This window comes from Wolffia australiana, chromosome 17 (assembly GCF_029677425.1).
Source record: "Wolffia australiana isolate 7733 chromosome 17, ASM2967742v1".
Taxonomy (NCBI): Eukaryota; Viridiplantae; Streptophyta; class Magnoliopsida; order Alismatales; family Araceae; genus Wolffia; species Wolffia australiana.
In genome coordinates, this window is record NC_135851.1 from 10,549,058 (window position 1) to 10,567,072 (window position 18,015).

An 18,015-nucleotide genomic window follows, 5' to 3' on the forward strand; every position below is an offset into this window, starting at 1 on the left:
TCACCAGCTGAGGGCGATCCAACGGCCGAGAATCACCGGCCGAGGGCGATCTCGACCCGACGGTACGTCGTTTTCTAAACCCCAACGGCCGAGGACGGAGACTGCGTCAAAAAATTTAAAGGGTTAAGAAAACGACCCAAGGACATCGGCCGTTGGATCGCCCTCGACCGGTGATTCTCGGCCGTTGGATCGCCCTCGGCCGGTGATTCTTTCAGCTGTACCGTCGGGTCGAGATCTAAATCTTGTCAATACAAACCTAAATATTGTCTTTTTCTTGTCACAATTGTTGTCTTTTTCTTCTATCATTCTCTTTTTCCTTTTCTTCTATCATTCTCTCCTGTCACAATTGTTGTCTTTTTCTTCTATCATTCTCTCTTTCCTTTTTCTGATAGGACCCAATATCTACTAAGTACTTGATTTTCTATAAAAAAACCCCCGCCCACCGCTGTACCGTCCAGATCGCCCCCTCCTCCGGCTCCTGCCCCTCCTCCGGCTCCCGCCGCCTCGTCTGCCCACCGCTGCCCAGGTGAGCATTTTAGACTTTCCGTTGAGTCCTCCATGCGATTTTTTTGAAGCCGCTGCGTTCTATTTCTTCTTCGTCTCTCTTCATCTCTTCTTGATTTCTTCTTCTTCTTCCCGTTCTCTTCGTTACATCTTCTTCTTATTCTTGTTCGTTTTCTTCGTCGTCTCTTCTTCATTTCTTTTTCCTCTTCCCGTTCTCTTCGTTTTAAAAAAGATGCAGACTTAGTGTATGAGTCCGCGCAGAATTCTCATCAGGTATCTGCGCAGAATTCTCATCAGGTATCCGCGCAGAATTCTCATCAGGTATCTGCGCGGAATTAAATATTGGTGGGATGATTGGGATGGATGGTGACGGCCCTTTCTATGGTGTTAAGAATGAGAATGAGATGGTGTCCAAAAACGACCTCCACGCAGATACCTGATGTGAATTCTCATCAGGTATCTGCGCGGACTACAAATAGTGTATGAGTCTGCGTCGCCCAGACAGCTAAGCGGAGCGCGTCAACGCCACCCGAGGCCCGGCGGGCCGGCGGGGCCCAGCGGTGTAGTTACCGTGGTTCACTAAGTCTGCATCTTTTTTCAAAAACTTGCATCTTTCTTGACGCGCTCCAGATAGCGACTGGAGAATTTGTTGCAGGCGAGGCCGAACAAATTCTAAGCTTCAGCGCCGGACCGGAGGCCCCACCACAAATTCGAATTTGTTCGGCCTCGCCTGCAACAAATTCTAAGCTGCACACGCCTGCGCGCCTGCACACGCCTGCGCGCGCAACAGCCGCCAAGAACGTAATTTTTGCCTGCACACGCCTGCTCTCGCGTTACGTTCAACCCCCATAAGTCCATAACGCCAAGCGAGAGCAGAGGACCCCACCCCAAACAATTAGAGAGAGAGTGTGTGTGTGTGTGTGTGTGTCTGCCTGTCTCTGAGTTTATGCCTTTAAGAGAGAGAGAGAGAGAGAGCAGTGACATCGCTCGTGCACACGCCGCCAGTGCTAGAAGTAGCACCGTGACGGTGACATCCCACCTCACCTCTTCCTTACTTTACTTTCCCCCCCCCCCCCCCCAAAACTCTCCCTCCTTCCCCCTGCAGAGCTAGAGAGAGCAGGAAGACAACAATAGAGCCGGTATTCTCCCCGAGATCCTCTCTCACTCCCTCCCTTCACTCCTTCCCATCCTATCCTGCATTCTCCTCCGACGTCCTCAGTCAAAGCACAAGAAGAAGAAGAAGAAGAAGAGGAAGAAGAAGAAGAGTTGCTTCACGAAGGTATCGTCTCGGACCTCAATTCCCTTGCTGCTCTCTCCTCTTCTTGCTCGGGTTTAGAGGGGGAATTGGCCTCCACAAGGCCCCAGCCGCGTCCGCCTTGGACAATCGGAACGACTTCCTTCTTCTACGGCAGTTGAACCGCCCCTCCGGCGACGGTTGACCTAGCATAGATTGATTCCGTTCAGTCGTAGACGTCCTCGTCGCTCCGACGAGGTTCAAGAGGCCACCGTTGCTGTCACTCGGCGACTCCCGTCCAAGCTTGGAGCTCGACGTCTCCCTCGAGTCAAAGCCTACGCATGTGATGCATAGGGCATTCATCACTCCATAGTTACATACCCGTTAGGGTATCCGTCGGACGATGACACTGGCGTAATCCGATACATGTCCCTTACTGGCACCGAACAATCATATTCGGTGTCGACCGAATGGTGTCCCCGATGACGTCCTACATCAAGGAGTCAAGACCAAAGTCCGTCTGATCCGGCTGAACTCACCTAGTGATGGAGAGAGGGAAGTGGAGTGTTGTGTAGTAGGGTCATTGGTAGCGACTTGGGTAGTCAGAACAGAGGGCATCTTCCACGAGAAGACAAAAACCCGATCGTACAGCGTGGCCATAGTTGTTCGTAACAAGGGACTGGACTCCAGACCAAGCTACAGAGCATTCCCATGGTGCGGTTGACCTAGAGGTAAGCAAAGAAACACTACTATATTCTGCAAGGAGGAGGGACAAAGAAAACCCTATGACAGCGAAACATGAAAATTTATTTATTTCCTTCTCAAAAGTCTCTTCCCAAAAAAGTCCCGGAGCATTGAACCGCCCCTTCGGCGACGGTTGACCTAGCAAAGAACTCGGCGTCCGCCGGTCAACCGTCGCCGGAGGGGCGGTTCAACCGCCGTAGAAGAAGGAAGTCGTTCCAGACCAGTCGTTGAGGAAATAACAAAGCAACCACCGTAGAAGAAGAGGTTAGCTCCTAGTGCGTTGAGGGACACATCAGACGGGGAACTCTCAGCTCAGCTACCAGACAACGGCGTGGGGGTCAGCTACTCTCCTGAGCAGTTTGCTGATTGCTGATTGCTTACTGGGTTCAAGCCAAACCTTGGCGCCGGCCTACCATTGTCGAGCAGCAGCCAAACCTTGGCGACGGTACCCACCATCGACCTTTTGCCCCATGTTTGTTGTTTTGCCAAATCTTGCGGATACTCGATGGGTCCTTCCAAATCAGACCAGTGACGGTCGTTGCAACGCCCCTATGACGTGGTCACAACCGCTCGCAACGTTGAACACCTCCCGCTGTGTTGCTCCTGGTCATTTGACGACGCTCGCGACATTCTGTCTGGTCAGCCCTGATCACGAGTACCCCAACCGCTGCCACAGGACGGATCCGCCACAGGACCAGATCGGACGGACGGATCGGTTTTATTCTGCTGCTGTGGTTTTATTTCGGCGAGAATCTCACCCAGGTATGCTTGAACTACTCGCAGGAGTCGGGCGAGCCGACCTCGACGCCAATCGTATCAAAGTTGGAGGAGATCTCCAAGATGGTGAGATTCTCCATCTCCACTAAACTAGAGGTACGTCCGACCTCGACGCCAATCGCATCAAAGTTGGAGGAGATTGGCGTCGAGGTCGGACGTACCTCTAGTTCAAGCATACCTGGGTGAGATTCTCGCCCAAATAAAACCACAGCAGCAGAATAAAACCGATCCGTCCGTCCGATCTTCCTTGTGATGAACGTGGAACCTAGAAAAAGAGAACGTGGAACCTAGAAAAATTCTCCTCTAAGGCCGGTCACGAGGAGAAGAAGAAGTACTGAGCGTCGTCGCCGATTGCTTCAGTCCTTGCTCAGGCGAATTGGCCTTGAGGTAATCATCTCCATCTCCCTCTTCTTCCTTCAATTTCGCTGCGTTCTCTCTGCTGGGCGACGCCGTCTGGGCGACGTCAGCAATTCGCGCCAGAAATTCGCGACGTCTGGGCGACGTCAGCAATTCGCGTCTGGGCGAAGTGTGGTTCCACGCCAAATTCTCTTCCCTTAGAGGAGAATTTTTCTAGGTTCCACGATTCTCTTTTTCTAGGTTCCACGTCAGCAATTCGCGCGCTCTGATTCGTCCATTAACGGGCCCGCGTCAGCAATCGCAACCAATCACAAGGCCTGAAATAGAAATAAATATATATATATAATAAACGGGGATAGATCTGACCGTCCGATCTTCCTTGTGATGATCGGACGGATGAGATCATATTCACCCTTTTTAAAATGGCCCGAAAAAACACGGGCTTTGGGCCAGCCTGGCTCGAAGCCCGGACTCAATTTTCTTTTATTTTCTTTTGCTTAATAAAGGGTGGCGCAATACATCCTTTGCCGTATCTCGATTCCCGTATGTTTGCCGGCATTACACTGCCGGCTGTGGGCCGGCTTTGGATGGCGTTGGATGGGCTCTGCATCCAAGGCCCTAACCAAAATCAATTTTATTCAACTTCAATTTCATTCTTTTTCTCTATTTCTTTCTTCTTTTTCTTTTATCTAACTTCCTTTTCTTCCCAGAAATAGTTCAGGTAAGAAAATAGAGAAAATGTCTTAGACATATTTCTTTAAACATTAGAAAATGTTTTAAATAGAGCATTAAAAAAGTAAGTCGACGACATAAATCGAAGACGGGACATAAATTGAAGAGAGCATAAGACGATGATTCGCTCTTCAGACGGGAATGGGTGTGCGAACTTTCTGTTTATTTCATTGTCTGAAGACTTGATCAACTATGCAAAGAAAATTTAGCGCAGCTCATCCCGTGCCGGAGGAAGGAAGAGATGGCGATGGAGAAGAAGGAGAAGGCAAAGCAGGGATACGTGCAAGTGAAGGTGGGGATTGCGGAGAGAGCGGGAGAGGAGCTTCCCCGCTTTTCCATTCCGCGCAGGTACCTTCGTAATCCATTTTTCAGAGACCTCCTCGAGGCGGACAAGGGCAAGTTCCGCTTCCGATCCCGCGGGCAGCTCCATCTTCGCTGGTCAGTTTCTGAATTCCTCAACGCCCGCTGGCTCATTGAGCAGGACGAGCACATCGCAGCCTACCTCAGCCAGCCTTCTTTCCGCTCTTCTCGTTGCCCTCGCCTCTCCTCCCTCTCATTCTTCTTCTCCCTCTTCACTCCCGGATGCGGATCGCCACGCCTCGACTGATCTTTTACCTTCTCACCATCAAGATCATTACGAGTTGCGTCGTTTGTTTTTGTCTATATTCTTCATACGTTTATGCCTGTTCTTTTAATCTTCTTTTGGGTTTTTTCAAAGAAAGATGTTTCTTTGGGTAGCGATCTTTCTATTTATTTTGATGTTAGATAATGATGAAATAGTTGATTCAGGCTTTCTTGATCAACCTATTTTACAGTGGACTTGCCTTTTTATTTTATCAGCTCGGTAATCAATGTAAGACCTTAATCTGAGATTTTGATTTCATGATCACAGTAATGTTCTTAAACCCCTCTTTGGTCTTTAATTTTTGCCTGTCGTATATCCAACTGTGAATTGGACGTAGAAAGTAATGCAGCACAGTGTTTAACGAGGTATCACTCCATTAATGAAAACAGAACCTCATTTACCAGGAAGAAAAGAAACCATTAGAACGTTTGGAAAAAAATCTGAGTTATTCTCTCATTCTGGTAATCAATAAAAGACCTTAATCAGAAAGTAATGAATTTGATTATTTGCCTTTTGTAGTTTACGGACAATGGTTTCTCTCTCTCTCTCTCTCTCTCTCTCTCTCTCTCTCTCTCTCTCTCTCTCTCTCTCTCTCTCTCTCTCTCTCTCTCTCTCTCTCTCTCTCTCTCTCTCTCTCTCTCTCTCTCTCTCTCTCTCCCTCTCTCTCTCTCTCTCTCTCTCTCTCTCTCTCTCTCTCTCTCTCTCTCTCTCTCTCTCTCACACACACACACACACACACACACACACACACACACACACACACACACACACACACACACACACACACACACACCCCCTTCCAATCTCTCTCCAATTGCTTTGCATGTTTATAGTTGTCAGGCTTTCTGTCAAGATTTTAAATTATTTTTCTATCCGTCTATAAGTATGTCCTCATTACTATTTGGACTGCAGTAGATTAAAAAAGCCAACGGCAGGTGTTGTTGGGAAGTGATGAATAACAACATCCTGCTTGAAAGATGGCACCCGAATTTAAAGTCGGTAAGCCCTTGAATCTAATTCAAACATTCCCCAAAACATTTGTAGATGTCATTCATTTTTTTTCTGAAGAAATGAGGGAAGATTACCTGTAACTGGTGTTCAACCCAAAGATATTGATTCAAATTATATTTCTCCTGCAAATGAACTTTTCAAAGTATATTCTTTACAGTCTCATTTTTTATGGTTGATGGCGGGAAATCTTACTGGCAGTAAAGGCTTCCTCCCAAAGTTATTGCTCTGCCCAGGATGGCGCAGTCTCGCGAAAATGTATCCCCCTTTTAGAACAATTCCTGAGAAGGAAACAATGATGAGAAAGGCCGCTGATACTAGCAATTACAGGGTTATCATAATCAGCAATTTATAGAGTGATACCAAAACAACAAAACAACCAAAACAACCAAAACAACAAACAAATTCAGAAGAATCAAAGAGGAAGATTGCACCGGCCCACCTCACCCAAGCCGTCCTCTTCGCCTCCGCCATGTCCCGACCTCGCCCCGCCACAGCTACTGTCGTCCCAGATCCAGTCGGCGAATAACCCCCAAAATGAACAATCACGCCCATTACATCCGACCTTTGATCTTCCACGATCATCGCCGTGATCGATGTGATCATCGCCATGTCCCGACCTCTGATTCTGGATTCTTCAGCACCCGGTACAGCCCCGTGCGCAGAGAATCGTCAACTAGGGCTCGGAATTTGGACGGCGAGCGCAAAACGAGAATCGAGCCACTGAATCCACCGCGCGTGGCCAAGATCCCGATCGAATTTGCCTTCTCCTTCTTCTCGATCGCCATCTCTTCCTTCCTCCGGCATGGCATCAGCTGCACCAGCGCCGAGCATCCGCTGCGCAGGCTATGGCTTCTGTCGCTCCCCTAAATAAGATATTACATTGAAAGGGTAAAATAAGATAATACCTTAGGGTTGATAAGATAATGCTCTTCAAAAAGATAATACCTTTAAAAAAATATAATACCTTAGGTCAAGGTATTATATTATTTAAGGTTTGTTTGGTGGGAACCACACTTAGCAATGGGATGTTGACTCTGAGTTTGATTTCCAGGAGTTTGGCGGTGGCTTCATTATCATCCCCATCATTTTTCCTTGTTCCTTGTTTCATTGTCGTATGCATTTTTGCCTTCTTAATTTTTTTCATTGTCCTTTTGCAACCATCTGAATCTTAAAAAGGCAACAACCGACATAAAAAGGGGGGGGGGGATTGGGTCCAGTTATAAAAGGACAAGGCAGCTGGACATAGAGAGAGTGGTTCCGTTCCATTTGTGCAACTCTGTTGGAATTGTCAGTTCTGTTTAGTTTTCCGAACAGACCAATATCAAATTCAGACAGATCATCGCACAAACCCTTGTGCAGTTCTATTGTTCGCTTTGTGCGAATTTTGTTCTACTTTGTTTGAATGTGCAAATTTTGTTCGACTGTGTGAATTTTGTTCTTTTTTTCACAAACATTGAAATGTGGCAAGATGATGTCTTCCCATTTGACATGATTCACAGTCAAAATCCTTAATTTTGACCCACGAGAGAGCTTGGCAAAGCTTTGTGAGACCAGCATGTCCAAGTAGGCGATGCCACTCTAGAGAGGTAGAGGAAAGAGATAGTTGACAGGTCAGGACTGTGGATGGTGCACTCAACACAAGCTCATGATGCCACCTTGAGTCTTACACCCCAAACCAATCTGTGCGCTGGTCCTCAAGTCCTGAAATACACAATGATAAGGCAAAAAGGTCACCAAACAAAGGAGAGCTTCAGTTAATGCGCTAATTGAGATGAGATTAACGGAGAAGCAAGAAATATATAGGACATTATGGAGTAGAAGCTTAGATGTCGCTGATGCAGTGCCTTTGCCCATAACCAAACAGGGGTGATGGGGGACCATCTGAATGATGCCAACACAAGATGAGTTCAACCGCATTGAGCTGCTCGCGCTGACGTTCACCATCCCAGTTTCAGATGTTCGACTTAAGTTTACTCATCAGTGTTGTATGCTATTTCTTAGTATTTTAATTTTGTTGAAAAATTGGATTGGGCCATTGTTTTGGGCCTCATCTTTGTCTTTGTAATGTATGTCAAGGGGGGCCATTGTCTCGTGACGGTTTTTGCCCTATTATCAGCCACTTGGCAGCCCTCCTCCCTATATAAGGGGATGGCATGCCTGAGTGATGGCACAATGTTGGATTTGAAATTTGAAAGTTAGTTTTTTAAGAGTGTCTTCTTTCTAGGGAGATTAGAGTAGTTCTTGATTAGATAAAAAGGAAAGACAGAGAATTAGATAAAGAAAATCTTTTAATTACAGAGACAAAGCGAAAGAGGGAATTAAAGACAGAGAAAGGGAGAATTTGATAGATAGAGAGTAAGGGAGAATAAAAGAGAGAGGGAGAGAGAATCGGAGATAGAAAAAGAGAAAATCAGAGAATGATAGGAAGAGATAATTAGGGAGAGAGAAAGATGGAATTAGGGACTGAGAGAAAACTAGAGACAGAGTTAGGGAATGAGAGAAAATTAGAGGGAGAGAAAGCGAGGAAAAGAGAGAATCAGATAATTAAAGAACGCGAAGGAGAGAATTAGAGAGAGAATCAGTAAATCAATTGTTTCAGTAATCAAATACTAACAAATACAATTGAACTAAAAAGAAGCAAAACAATCAAACATCATATTCACGAACTAAAGAAAGGTACATATTGAAAAATCAAGAGAGAAAATGAACCAAAGTTATACTTAAAAATGTACCAATTACTTGGAAAAAAATGTACCAAATACTTCAAAAAAAAACGATTCAAATTCCGCCTCCTATTTCCGACTCCACTTTGACCTTTGTCTAAATCCGGTGCTACAACTGCGAGTTTGGCGTAGAGCTGCCAAATTAGCCGAGAGAAAGTGCAATGATTTTGAGTTCGGGCATTGTCCGCGTGATGGAGTGACAACAGAGAATAGAGAGAAGAGCAGAAAATAGACTAGAGAGACAGAGAGAGACAGGATTAGGGTGTGTACAGGCCGTTGTCGAGACTCATCTCAATTAGCACATTATTCTCATCTCAATTAGCACATTAACTGAAGCTCTCCTTTGTTTGGTGACCTCTTTGCCTTATCATTGTGTATTTCAGGACTTGAGGACCAGCGCACAGATTGGTTTGGGGTGTAAGACTCGAGGTGGCATCACGAGCTCGTGTTGAGTGCACCATCCATAGTCCTGTCCTGTCTGCTATCTCTTTCCTCTACCTTTCTAGAGTGGCATCGCCTACTTGGACATGCTGGTCTCACAAAGCTCTGCCAAGCCCTATCGTGGGTTCCAATTAAGGATTTTGACTGTGAATCATGTCAAATGGGCAGACATCATCATACCACATTTCAACGTGTTGAATTCATTAGTTCAACACATTTTGATTTGGTGCATCGCGATATTTGGGGACCATCACGCCTTCCGTCCATACTTGGTTTTCAATATTGCATGGTGCTTATTGACGATTACTCTTGTGTGTCATGGGTATACATTTTGACTGACCACACCGATGCTCTTTCCATGATCCGCCAGTTTCTCCTAGAGGGCTTGACTCAATATTTATGCACTGTGAAGATTATTTGCACAGACATTGTAGTAGAAATTGTCCTCGCACCTCTCAACAAAATGGTGTAGCTGAGGCATAGTCACTTTCTCAACATGACTCAAACGATCCTGTATGAGATGAATGTGCCTCATGAGTTCTGGTCTGATGATAATCTGACCTCCACATTCCTCATCAATCGCCTTCGTTCCACACAACTTAGCAAAGATGTTCGTCTTCATCGACTTCATCCAAATCATGAACTATTTCCATTGTCGCCTCGAGTATTTGGGTGTGTGGCCTTTGCTCACGTCCACTCGGCCACCAAACCCAAACTTGCTCCTTGTGTGGCCAGAGGGATGTTTGTGGGCTACACTCGAACACAGAAGGGCTACTGGATCAACCCACCCTACAGTCATAGGTACATTGTCTCGGCCAATGTTAAATTTCATGAGTCGACACCATACTTTTCCACGGCATCTTCATCTTGGGAGAATCTGGGTTCGTGATTGATAATACCCAAAATTCGGTCTTTATTTCATGTTATTAGCACAATTTTATGCACTAAAAGAGCATAAAATGGGGTTGTTATCATATATTTACATGAAAATATTGTTTTTAGGTGATTTCTGATTTTTTCCTAATTTTCTGTTAATTTTATGAACTTTAAAAGATTTATTGGAGCTCGAAATAACTATTTTTGAATGAAAATGGCAATTTTAATATTTAATTTCGAGATTTATCAGCATGGGGATGAATCAATGAATTTTCTAGAATTTTCTAGAATTTTAATGAATTTTTGGGATTTTTCTGAGATTTATTTGAAGAGGAAATGTATTTATTCTAAGGAAAAAAAGTATATTTATAAGAGAAAAAAGTATTTATATCATTTTCGAACTTTGAAGGGCCTTTTTGCAAAGTTTCGTTGCAAAAAGACCCTCAAAACAGCTCTCGGTCATGACTGCAAGCGTAAAAATGTGATTTCAAAAGTTTCAGGGTTTTATTGCAATTGGTTTATTAATTGTTTTAGAAAAAAAAGCGGAGGAGAGAGAACGCGGGAAGGACATATACACAAATATTTCAGGGCAGCGTCCACCCGCAATTTCGCGTTTTATAAAGGGCTTCGCCGAAAAAAATGCCTAAGAGCTTCTCGCGCGTCGACGTGGCAAAATAATGGCCGTCAGATAAAGATCCAACGGTGCTTGCGCATACGTCAGCTACAGGAGGTAAGTTCACCGCCCGCGCGGCGCGTACAACGCGCACGCACGGGCGGTGACGTGGCGCCTGCAGATTCGTTTGCGCTAGTAGAAACGCAGGGCCACGTGCGTGCTCTATTTACGCAAGTAATGGTTTTATCTTTCTATTTCTACTTTTTCTCTTTTCGCCAGGGGGTACGTGGCACAGCGAGGAAGCACCCGCCTGAAGAAGTTGAAACGGCGCCGCCAATGAAATGGCGACATTGAGATCAAGCCAGTATTGATAGATATAAATTAATTACTAATTAGGGGTAAAATGGTAATTTATTCCATTTTACCTAGGTATAAAAGCCGAATTTCGAGAGGTGGGGGTCATTCTTGATGGTGCTCTATCACAACTACAAGACAGAGAGGAGCTCTAGCTTGGATCAACCTATCTAGTACCTTTTTCTTATTTGTATTTGAACTTTTAGTGTATTTTGGATGATGTTTTAGTGAAATTTCTTCTTCATTCTTCTTGATCTTGGTCTGAACTTCTAAATCGCTTGGCTTGAGTGGAATGTACAAGCCCTTACTAAGATTGAGAGGAGAGAATAAGAGATCTACCTAGCTATTCCAAGTGCACATTAAAAACTTTAAAAAAAAGACTTCAATTTCTAGGAGATTAAATTTCCCTTTTCACTATCAACCTTACAAAACTTACAAAACCAACCCAACTCAAATCAAAATTTCCTTCTCAATCTCTCTAATTGACCCCTTGGACCCTTTTCTTTGGATCAAAGAAGCCAATTTAGAGCTCCCTATTTCTTCTATTCATCTCATCTCTTCTACCCCCCTTTCTAAATTTCTCTTCTAATTAGGGTGATTTGATCCTCGTTGAAGATCAAATTCACTCTAATTAGGGTTAAACTACCAAGAGAACCATCAAATCGAATTCCTTACTAGCTTCCCTTGGACGACACTCGTACTTATCACTACACATCTTTAGTAGAGTTTTTATAAATTTTATTGCATAAGCCAAAATTTACAACGACAAGGGCTAAAAACTGCATAATTTCTACCCCTATTTTTGGCTTATCAGTGATGTCAAACGTCGTCAATTGCGTCGCCCGACGGTATTGAAATAATGCACTGATATCAAAATGATGCAGGACATCATCAATGGTGTCGTCTGACGGATAAGTTCTTAATGGGGTATGTGACTATGTTATGTAGTGATCTAGGCAGAATGTACATGTAGGCCCTGACTCTTGGGGATTTGTCGATCCCCAAGCTCTGGGTGGCGACCGATGATGGTGATAGTGACCTTCTGACACTCATTGAAGCGACGACAACAACTACGACGTTGAATAGAATATTTTTGTTGACGCTCGCATGTAACAGACGGGTTCAACCCATACCTAGGAAATCACTCAATTCATAGTTTTCTCGGTAAATCCTCTCGCCTAAACTAACACGAGCACAATGGAGTACAGTCGAAAGATATATCGGAAGATGTAATTTAACTAAGGAGCAAGGGAAACGATATACCTCGTCGGTGGTTTTGTTCATTATCAAAATCTTTGTCGGTGTAGGGGCGATGTGAGCAGTTGAGGCGAAAAGCGTGTTGAAGGCAGTCGCGGCATTGCTTGACAGGCGCTAAATACGTGGTAGGCTGAAATTGTCGGGCGTGATCATGAGGTAGACTGGCACCGATGGAGACAGTCACATGTCACGAGTGGTGGCAAGCGGCACAACTTGGACCAGTGGCAAACACTATGTGAGGGGCGCATTGGTTTCTAGTGACACAACACAAATGCTGGTAGTGTAGTCGTGATTATGGTACAATGGCGATGTGGGAAGTCTGACCAGCGTTGATGGAAGCAAAGATGCGGCGAGGCTAATGACGACTTGTCAACGATCATCACGACCTTGGTGATGCCTGGCTGCCTCATAGAGTGGTACGATTGTTCAAATGGCACTTGTCATGAAATTGCGCGATCTAACCAGAGGCTGCGATCGGTGGAAGTGCAGCACAAGATGGTTTGGAAGGGCTCATCAGCCACAGGAGCGTGTTGTAGAGAACAAGCACCATGATGAGTGTGCATAGGCCCGCAGCCGACAACTCATGATGGGCACAATCTGCTAGGTGTGGAGTCCACGGCGTTGTCCAGCCACACTGGAGTTGACCAGGCATTGATATGCGGTCGGCATTGTTGTCGACGGATGTAGTTGGGCGGTCAGAGCAGTGCAGTACGGCTTGGAGGGCTTGAGCGGCCATCGATTTGACCTAACAGGGTGGCCCTAAAATGGCCCAACGGCAAACTCTTTGATCTCGTGAATGGCACGTGGCTGAGAGCCACCATGAGCATGAGACAGCGGTGTTGTGGATGACGCAACGGGTGACAGCTCCTTGAACAGTCGGGGAGTGCAGTCTTAAACGTGACAGCTGATGACAATGCTTCACCTTGGCTCTTCCTCTTCTCCCCTTCTCCCTCCTTCCCCTATCTTCTCCTTCCTTTTCCTCTCCATCTCTTCTTCCATGTGAGATCTAAAAAGAACGAGTAACTTCCACAATTGCAAAAACAGATCTGGAACTGTTTGGTGCCCATAATGGCCTTATATAGGGCCATGATGGGCCCGTACAAAGGGTTCAACAAGGAGTCCAACAAGGGGTCATTATACAAAGGGTCCCCTATTAAAACACAATGAAAATAACATGACTCGATATGCAATCCATACAGTAAGAAAATGACATGACACAAGATAGGACCTATACAGACACAATGAGAACAAAACACACAAGCAAGATAAACTGAGCATGACAAATACGAATTTGATTAAATGTTTATCATAATGAACACATGCAAATGTGCTCTACTCTGGGTTTAAATCCGGGTATCTTCACGTGCACCTTGGCATGTTGGTCAGGCAGGACACGAACCGTCAGGGATGTCAATGACGACGATAGGGATTCCGAAGACATCTCTGGTGGAATGGGTTGGCGAGCTCCATCTGTTTGCCTCCCACTGTTCTTTGGGTGGCACCAACGGCGCGCCCTCCTGTGCCTGATCTGCCCCTTCCACTACCTTCCGTTCCCATGTCGGAACTCCTCCCGCCCTCCGCAACTACTATGCCCCTTTACCACCTCCCCCCCCCCCCCCCCCGCCCTTTCGACACTTGGTTCTTTGCCCTGCGAGCTTCCCGAGGAACAAATTTGTGCCCTCCTCGAGTCCCCCTACAGATGATCTTCATCTTCCAAAAGCGCTTCCAAAAGGTACAGAGTCTTGCACTCTTCACCCCTTCTCTAATGTGGTCTCGGGTGACAAACTCTCTCAGGCCTATCGCGCCTTTGCCATGGCTTTGGCTGTTGAGACTATCCCTCAAACTCATGCGGCTCCATTATTGCTTCCTGATGCCAAGCATCATCGATGATGTCGTCTGACGGATAAATCCCAAAGGGGAATGTAACAATGTGATGTAGGGATCCTAGGTGGATGTACGTGCACGCACTCCCGATTCGTGAGAATTCACCTAGCTCCGAGCTCCAAAGTGGATGACCATTGATAATGATGCTGACCTTCTAACCCTCGTTGAAGTCATGGTGATGACTAGAATGATGACGGCGTTGAATGGAGTAATTCCATTAGCGCTCGCACTTAACGGCCAGGGTCGACCCGTACCTGGAAATTTGCTCAATTTGTAATTTTTGATATTTAAACTCTCACCCAGGATAACCCAAGCGCGGTGGAGTGCATCTGAAAATATTATGAAAGAGATAATATAACTGGAAAGTAGAGGAATGAGATACCTCATTAGCGGTGCCGTCCGTCCACGATATTCTCATCAGTGCAGCATCTGGTGTTGGCAGATTTGATAGAGGTGTGCAGGAAATGAACACGGTGTAGCTCAACTGGTGGCAATGGCACGGATCTAGAGTGTGATGTCAGAGAGCAGAGGTGAGGGTTAGGAGGAGAGACGTGCAGCAGTGAAGGGCTCAAGCAATTGGCTGAGCTCGATCGGTGTGATCTTAAGATGGGTTGACGCGGTTGGAAGCAGGCGACATACGCGAGTGACAGCTGAATCAGAGTGATGCACAGCTTCCGGAAGTGCTAATTTCTCGCAACGACGTCCGCACGGTGGACCGTAGTAGCGGCGGTGCAGGCTTCACGTGATGGCAACACGGCGAGACATGTGGCGACGATAGAACAAGGCATCTGTAGTAGAGATGCACAGTAGGGAGTGCAATTGTGGTGTCATAGACATCCCAAGGGGCGTTGCACTAGGCATGCATTGGTAGTTGACCTGTCAAGGGTCGATGCAATGCGGGGTTTGTAGTCATCGCGGCCAGGCGCGGCAGTCATCACACACGTCGTGGTCAACAATTGCCCCGGCGAATGGCATCTAGGGAATGGTTCACAAGGGCGTTGCACTAGGCTTCACATATGTTTGTGTGACTCCCGCTCGCACATCGCGACAATGGCTGTCTTCCCCCCAATGACGACTGCCAGTTCTGCAACATGACGACCCGTGAGGAGTTACTAATCCCACAACATGACGACCCGTGGTAGTTAGTGTGTTATCAAGCCTTCAACGTCAATCATTACTAATCCCACAACATTGAATGTCTAATTTCCTTTAAATATCAATTCATCAAGAGAACCTAAAAACATTACTCAAAGCTTTAAATATAGGAATTACATATTTAAGTATCCATATCCCCCTGAAATGTTAGTGCACGCAAGACAAACTCTATCACGATGCTCATTCCCATGCATGACAATCATCATTCCATTCCATGACCCTCCTAGTGCCCATCATTGACTGACTTGGTCATGGTCTATGATTGTTGTCATCCCTTCTAATGATATCTTCAAACCTTTCGACCTAGGTCCTCACTCAATTCCACAAAGATTGTCATCCAAGTTCATGACTTTAAAATTGTGCTATCATTATTTTTCTATCAACCATTTACTGAATCTTTGGCAACCTATTTGTTATATGAGTATACTACAATTAATGTTTGACTAAATATAGATCTGGAATATGTAAATGGTGATTTTCTAGTGTAATCTATTCTACTATGTACATGATAGTTTTGGTATTCTTTATGAGGTTGAATAGAGTAAAATTGGAAATTCAATAACAATAAATAAATAAAAAATACACAAAACATTTTTTCAAAATTAAAATTTTACGTTATGTTTGTTCTTGTGGGAAATATTCCAATCTATGATGTGAAATTACAACATACATCACAAGACTAATTTTAGAATATGTGTTACTGTATAAAAATATTTTATTAATAAGCCCTTTCCGATCAGAACATACCCGCATGATAAAAAATATAACGTACTATATTGAGTGACATTGCAACTAGGTATGAACATTAAAGTAAATAAAAAATCATTTATTTGAACAAATGTATGGGGGCAAATTAGGCGTGCAGATTTAGAATAGAATAAGACTAAAAATGGAAATTAAGATAAATCTGAAACCTCTTAATTTTAGTGTGAAATAAAGAATAATATATATAGATGAGTAGTAACACAGTATAGGAATGCAACACTTAAACTCTATGCTAGATTTTAGACCCTGAGTCTGCAGTAAACCACACACCATGTATTGGGAACTCAAACAAAATTCAAATTAAAATAAGGAATAAGAATACATAATTTTACGATTGTTAAAAGCAGAACAGTTTCTTTACAGCAACAATCATGGCAATGGGACAAGGGGGGAAGATATTCTTCCTATCAAGCCTTTTATGGCAACAGAACAAATGGGAACCAGGAATCACCCCAACCTGTTTTCATGTGTCGCTACAAAGTGGAATGAGATGCAATCACATATTATTCAAATTTGATATTTAATGAAATAAATGACTTAAAGTTTTTATTTCTCCTCTCACTTTTTCTCTCTGTCGATGGCTCTGAGTAACCCCCACCGCATGCCTGTTATTGTTTCTAGTTGTGCTCTTTCTATTTTTACGACCCTGTAATGGCTTTTAATGTTTCCCATCAACTGTGGCCATGGTAGTCTTCGCCCTATATATTATCTTGATTTGTTGGTGGACTTCTCCTTGTTCCCACCTCTACCTCTGTCTTATTCTTGCACTTCTGCCTACAGATGAGAATTTAATATTTTTACACTGGGTTAATGTCCATACAGAATAAGATTTTAGGTATGAAATTTTATCACTGTCAATCAGATGAGAATTTAAATCCAAAAGTTTATGCGTCAAACAAGACCCTTTCCCCGTGTCTAAGTTATGGAGTATGAGCTCAATTGGTTGTTAGTTTGTGATGTATAAACCATACTTATTACGTATTTCAGATAATATGTGAATTCATGCAGAGAAAAGGCATTCAGTATTCAGTTATTATTTCGTAACTAGTTTTTCACGTGCTCCAAATTTCTCTTTGTCGATGCACCGCTAATTTACAGTGGTCCAGTTTCTTATCTACGGCTGATGGAAATACCGAAATATATACATTGGTTTGAGATTATCTCTGATGGTTTCATTTAGTGTAGGTCCAGTCAAGATGAAGAATTGGGTTCCACAAATAAAAAACCTCTTAGTGTGAATTGTAGTTACTATTAAGACTAAGAAAAATATCGTCTGATTGGTCTCTGTTTATAAAAATTGACCCCACTTAATAGTTTCAGAATAGATGCATGAACATATCAGTCGACGGACGGAAGGCCCGCTGCTGCACGACGATTATGCACACGATCGTGGCGATCGATGAAGGGGTACGACACCACAGAATCGATCTGTTCTTGGCGCAATCAACCGTCTGTTGATCCGATCGCAGATAAGCATCTGATATAGGAGAAGGACAAACAAGGCTAAGCAGCGGACAGGAGGACGAATGAAGGCGGATTTTAGTTAAAAAAAAACATACGATCTGTTTGCAAGTTGCAACACAATGTCGGATATCGATCGATTTCGTGTAAATAATCATCTGCTCTGAGAGTTGCACGAAACCGAGACTGAACGAGCATGTCCTGATCATTGAGACTGATTTACAGTTCTTACATAGAATTGAGAGATCAACCCAGGAAGATTCGTCTCAGTAGCTGTGCGCCGATGATCTGGTGAAGCAAGAGAACAAGAAAGCAAAGAGGCGCGCAGGCCACCGCGAGATCGAAGAGAAGGCCGGTGGCGGGGCTCTTGGTCGATGATCCAGCAGACGGTGAAGAAATCGGCGAGGGGACAAGGAATAACGAGTCCGCCGTAGAAGGTGTAGTCGTACTGGAACCCGGGGGGCTTCAACTCGACGAGAGACTGGAACAGAGGATGAGACAG

General features: G+C 44.6%; 1 protein-coding gene and 1 long non-coding RNA gene across 2 annotated transcripts; one reads left to right on the forward strand and one right to left on the reverse strand.

Moving 5' to 3' along the window:
* Positions 1-449: 449 nt before the first annotated feature.
* Positions 450-5,173, forward strand: LOC144714531 (uncharacterized). The gene is made up of 2 exons (XM_078589283.1): positions 450-526; positions 4,563-5,173. Exon 2 carries the CDS (start codon positions 4,590-4,592, stop codon positions 4,953-4,955), a length of 366 nt encoding a protein of 121 aa, XP_078445409.1. The 5' UTR covers positions 450-526; positions 4,563-4,589; the 3' UTR covers positions 4,956-5,173.
* Positions 5,174-6,065: 892 nt separating this feature from the next.
* Positions 6,066-7,152, reverse strand: LOC144714533 (uncharacterized). The gene is made up of 2 exons (XR_013584376.1): positions 6,424-7,152; positions 6,066-6,262 (listed from the first exon to the last, which is right to left on the reverse strand). It is a non-coding gene; the product is annotated as an uncharacterized LOC144714533 (long non-coding RNA).
* Positions 7,153-18,015: the final 10,863 nt, after the last annotated feature.

Excerpts from the sequence above, each read along its gene's own strand:
- LOC144714531 (XM_078589283.1), top strand. The coding sequence starts at position 4,590 with ATGGCGATGGAGAAGAAGGAGAAGGCAAAGCAGGGATACGTGCAAGTG.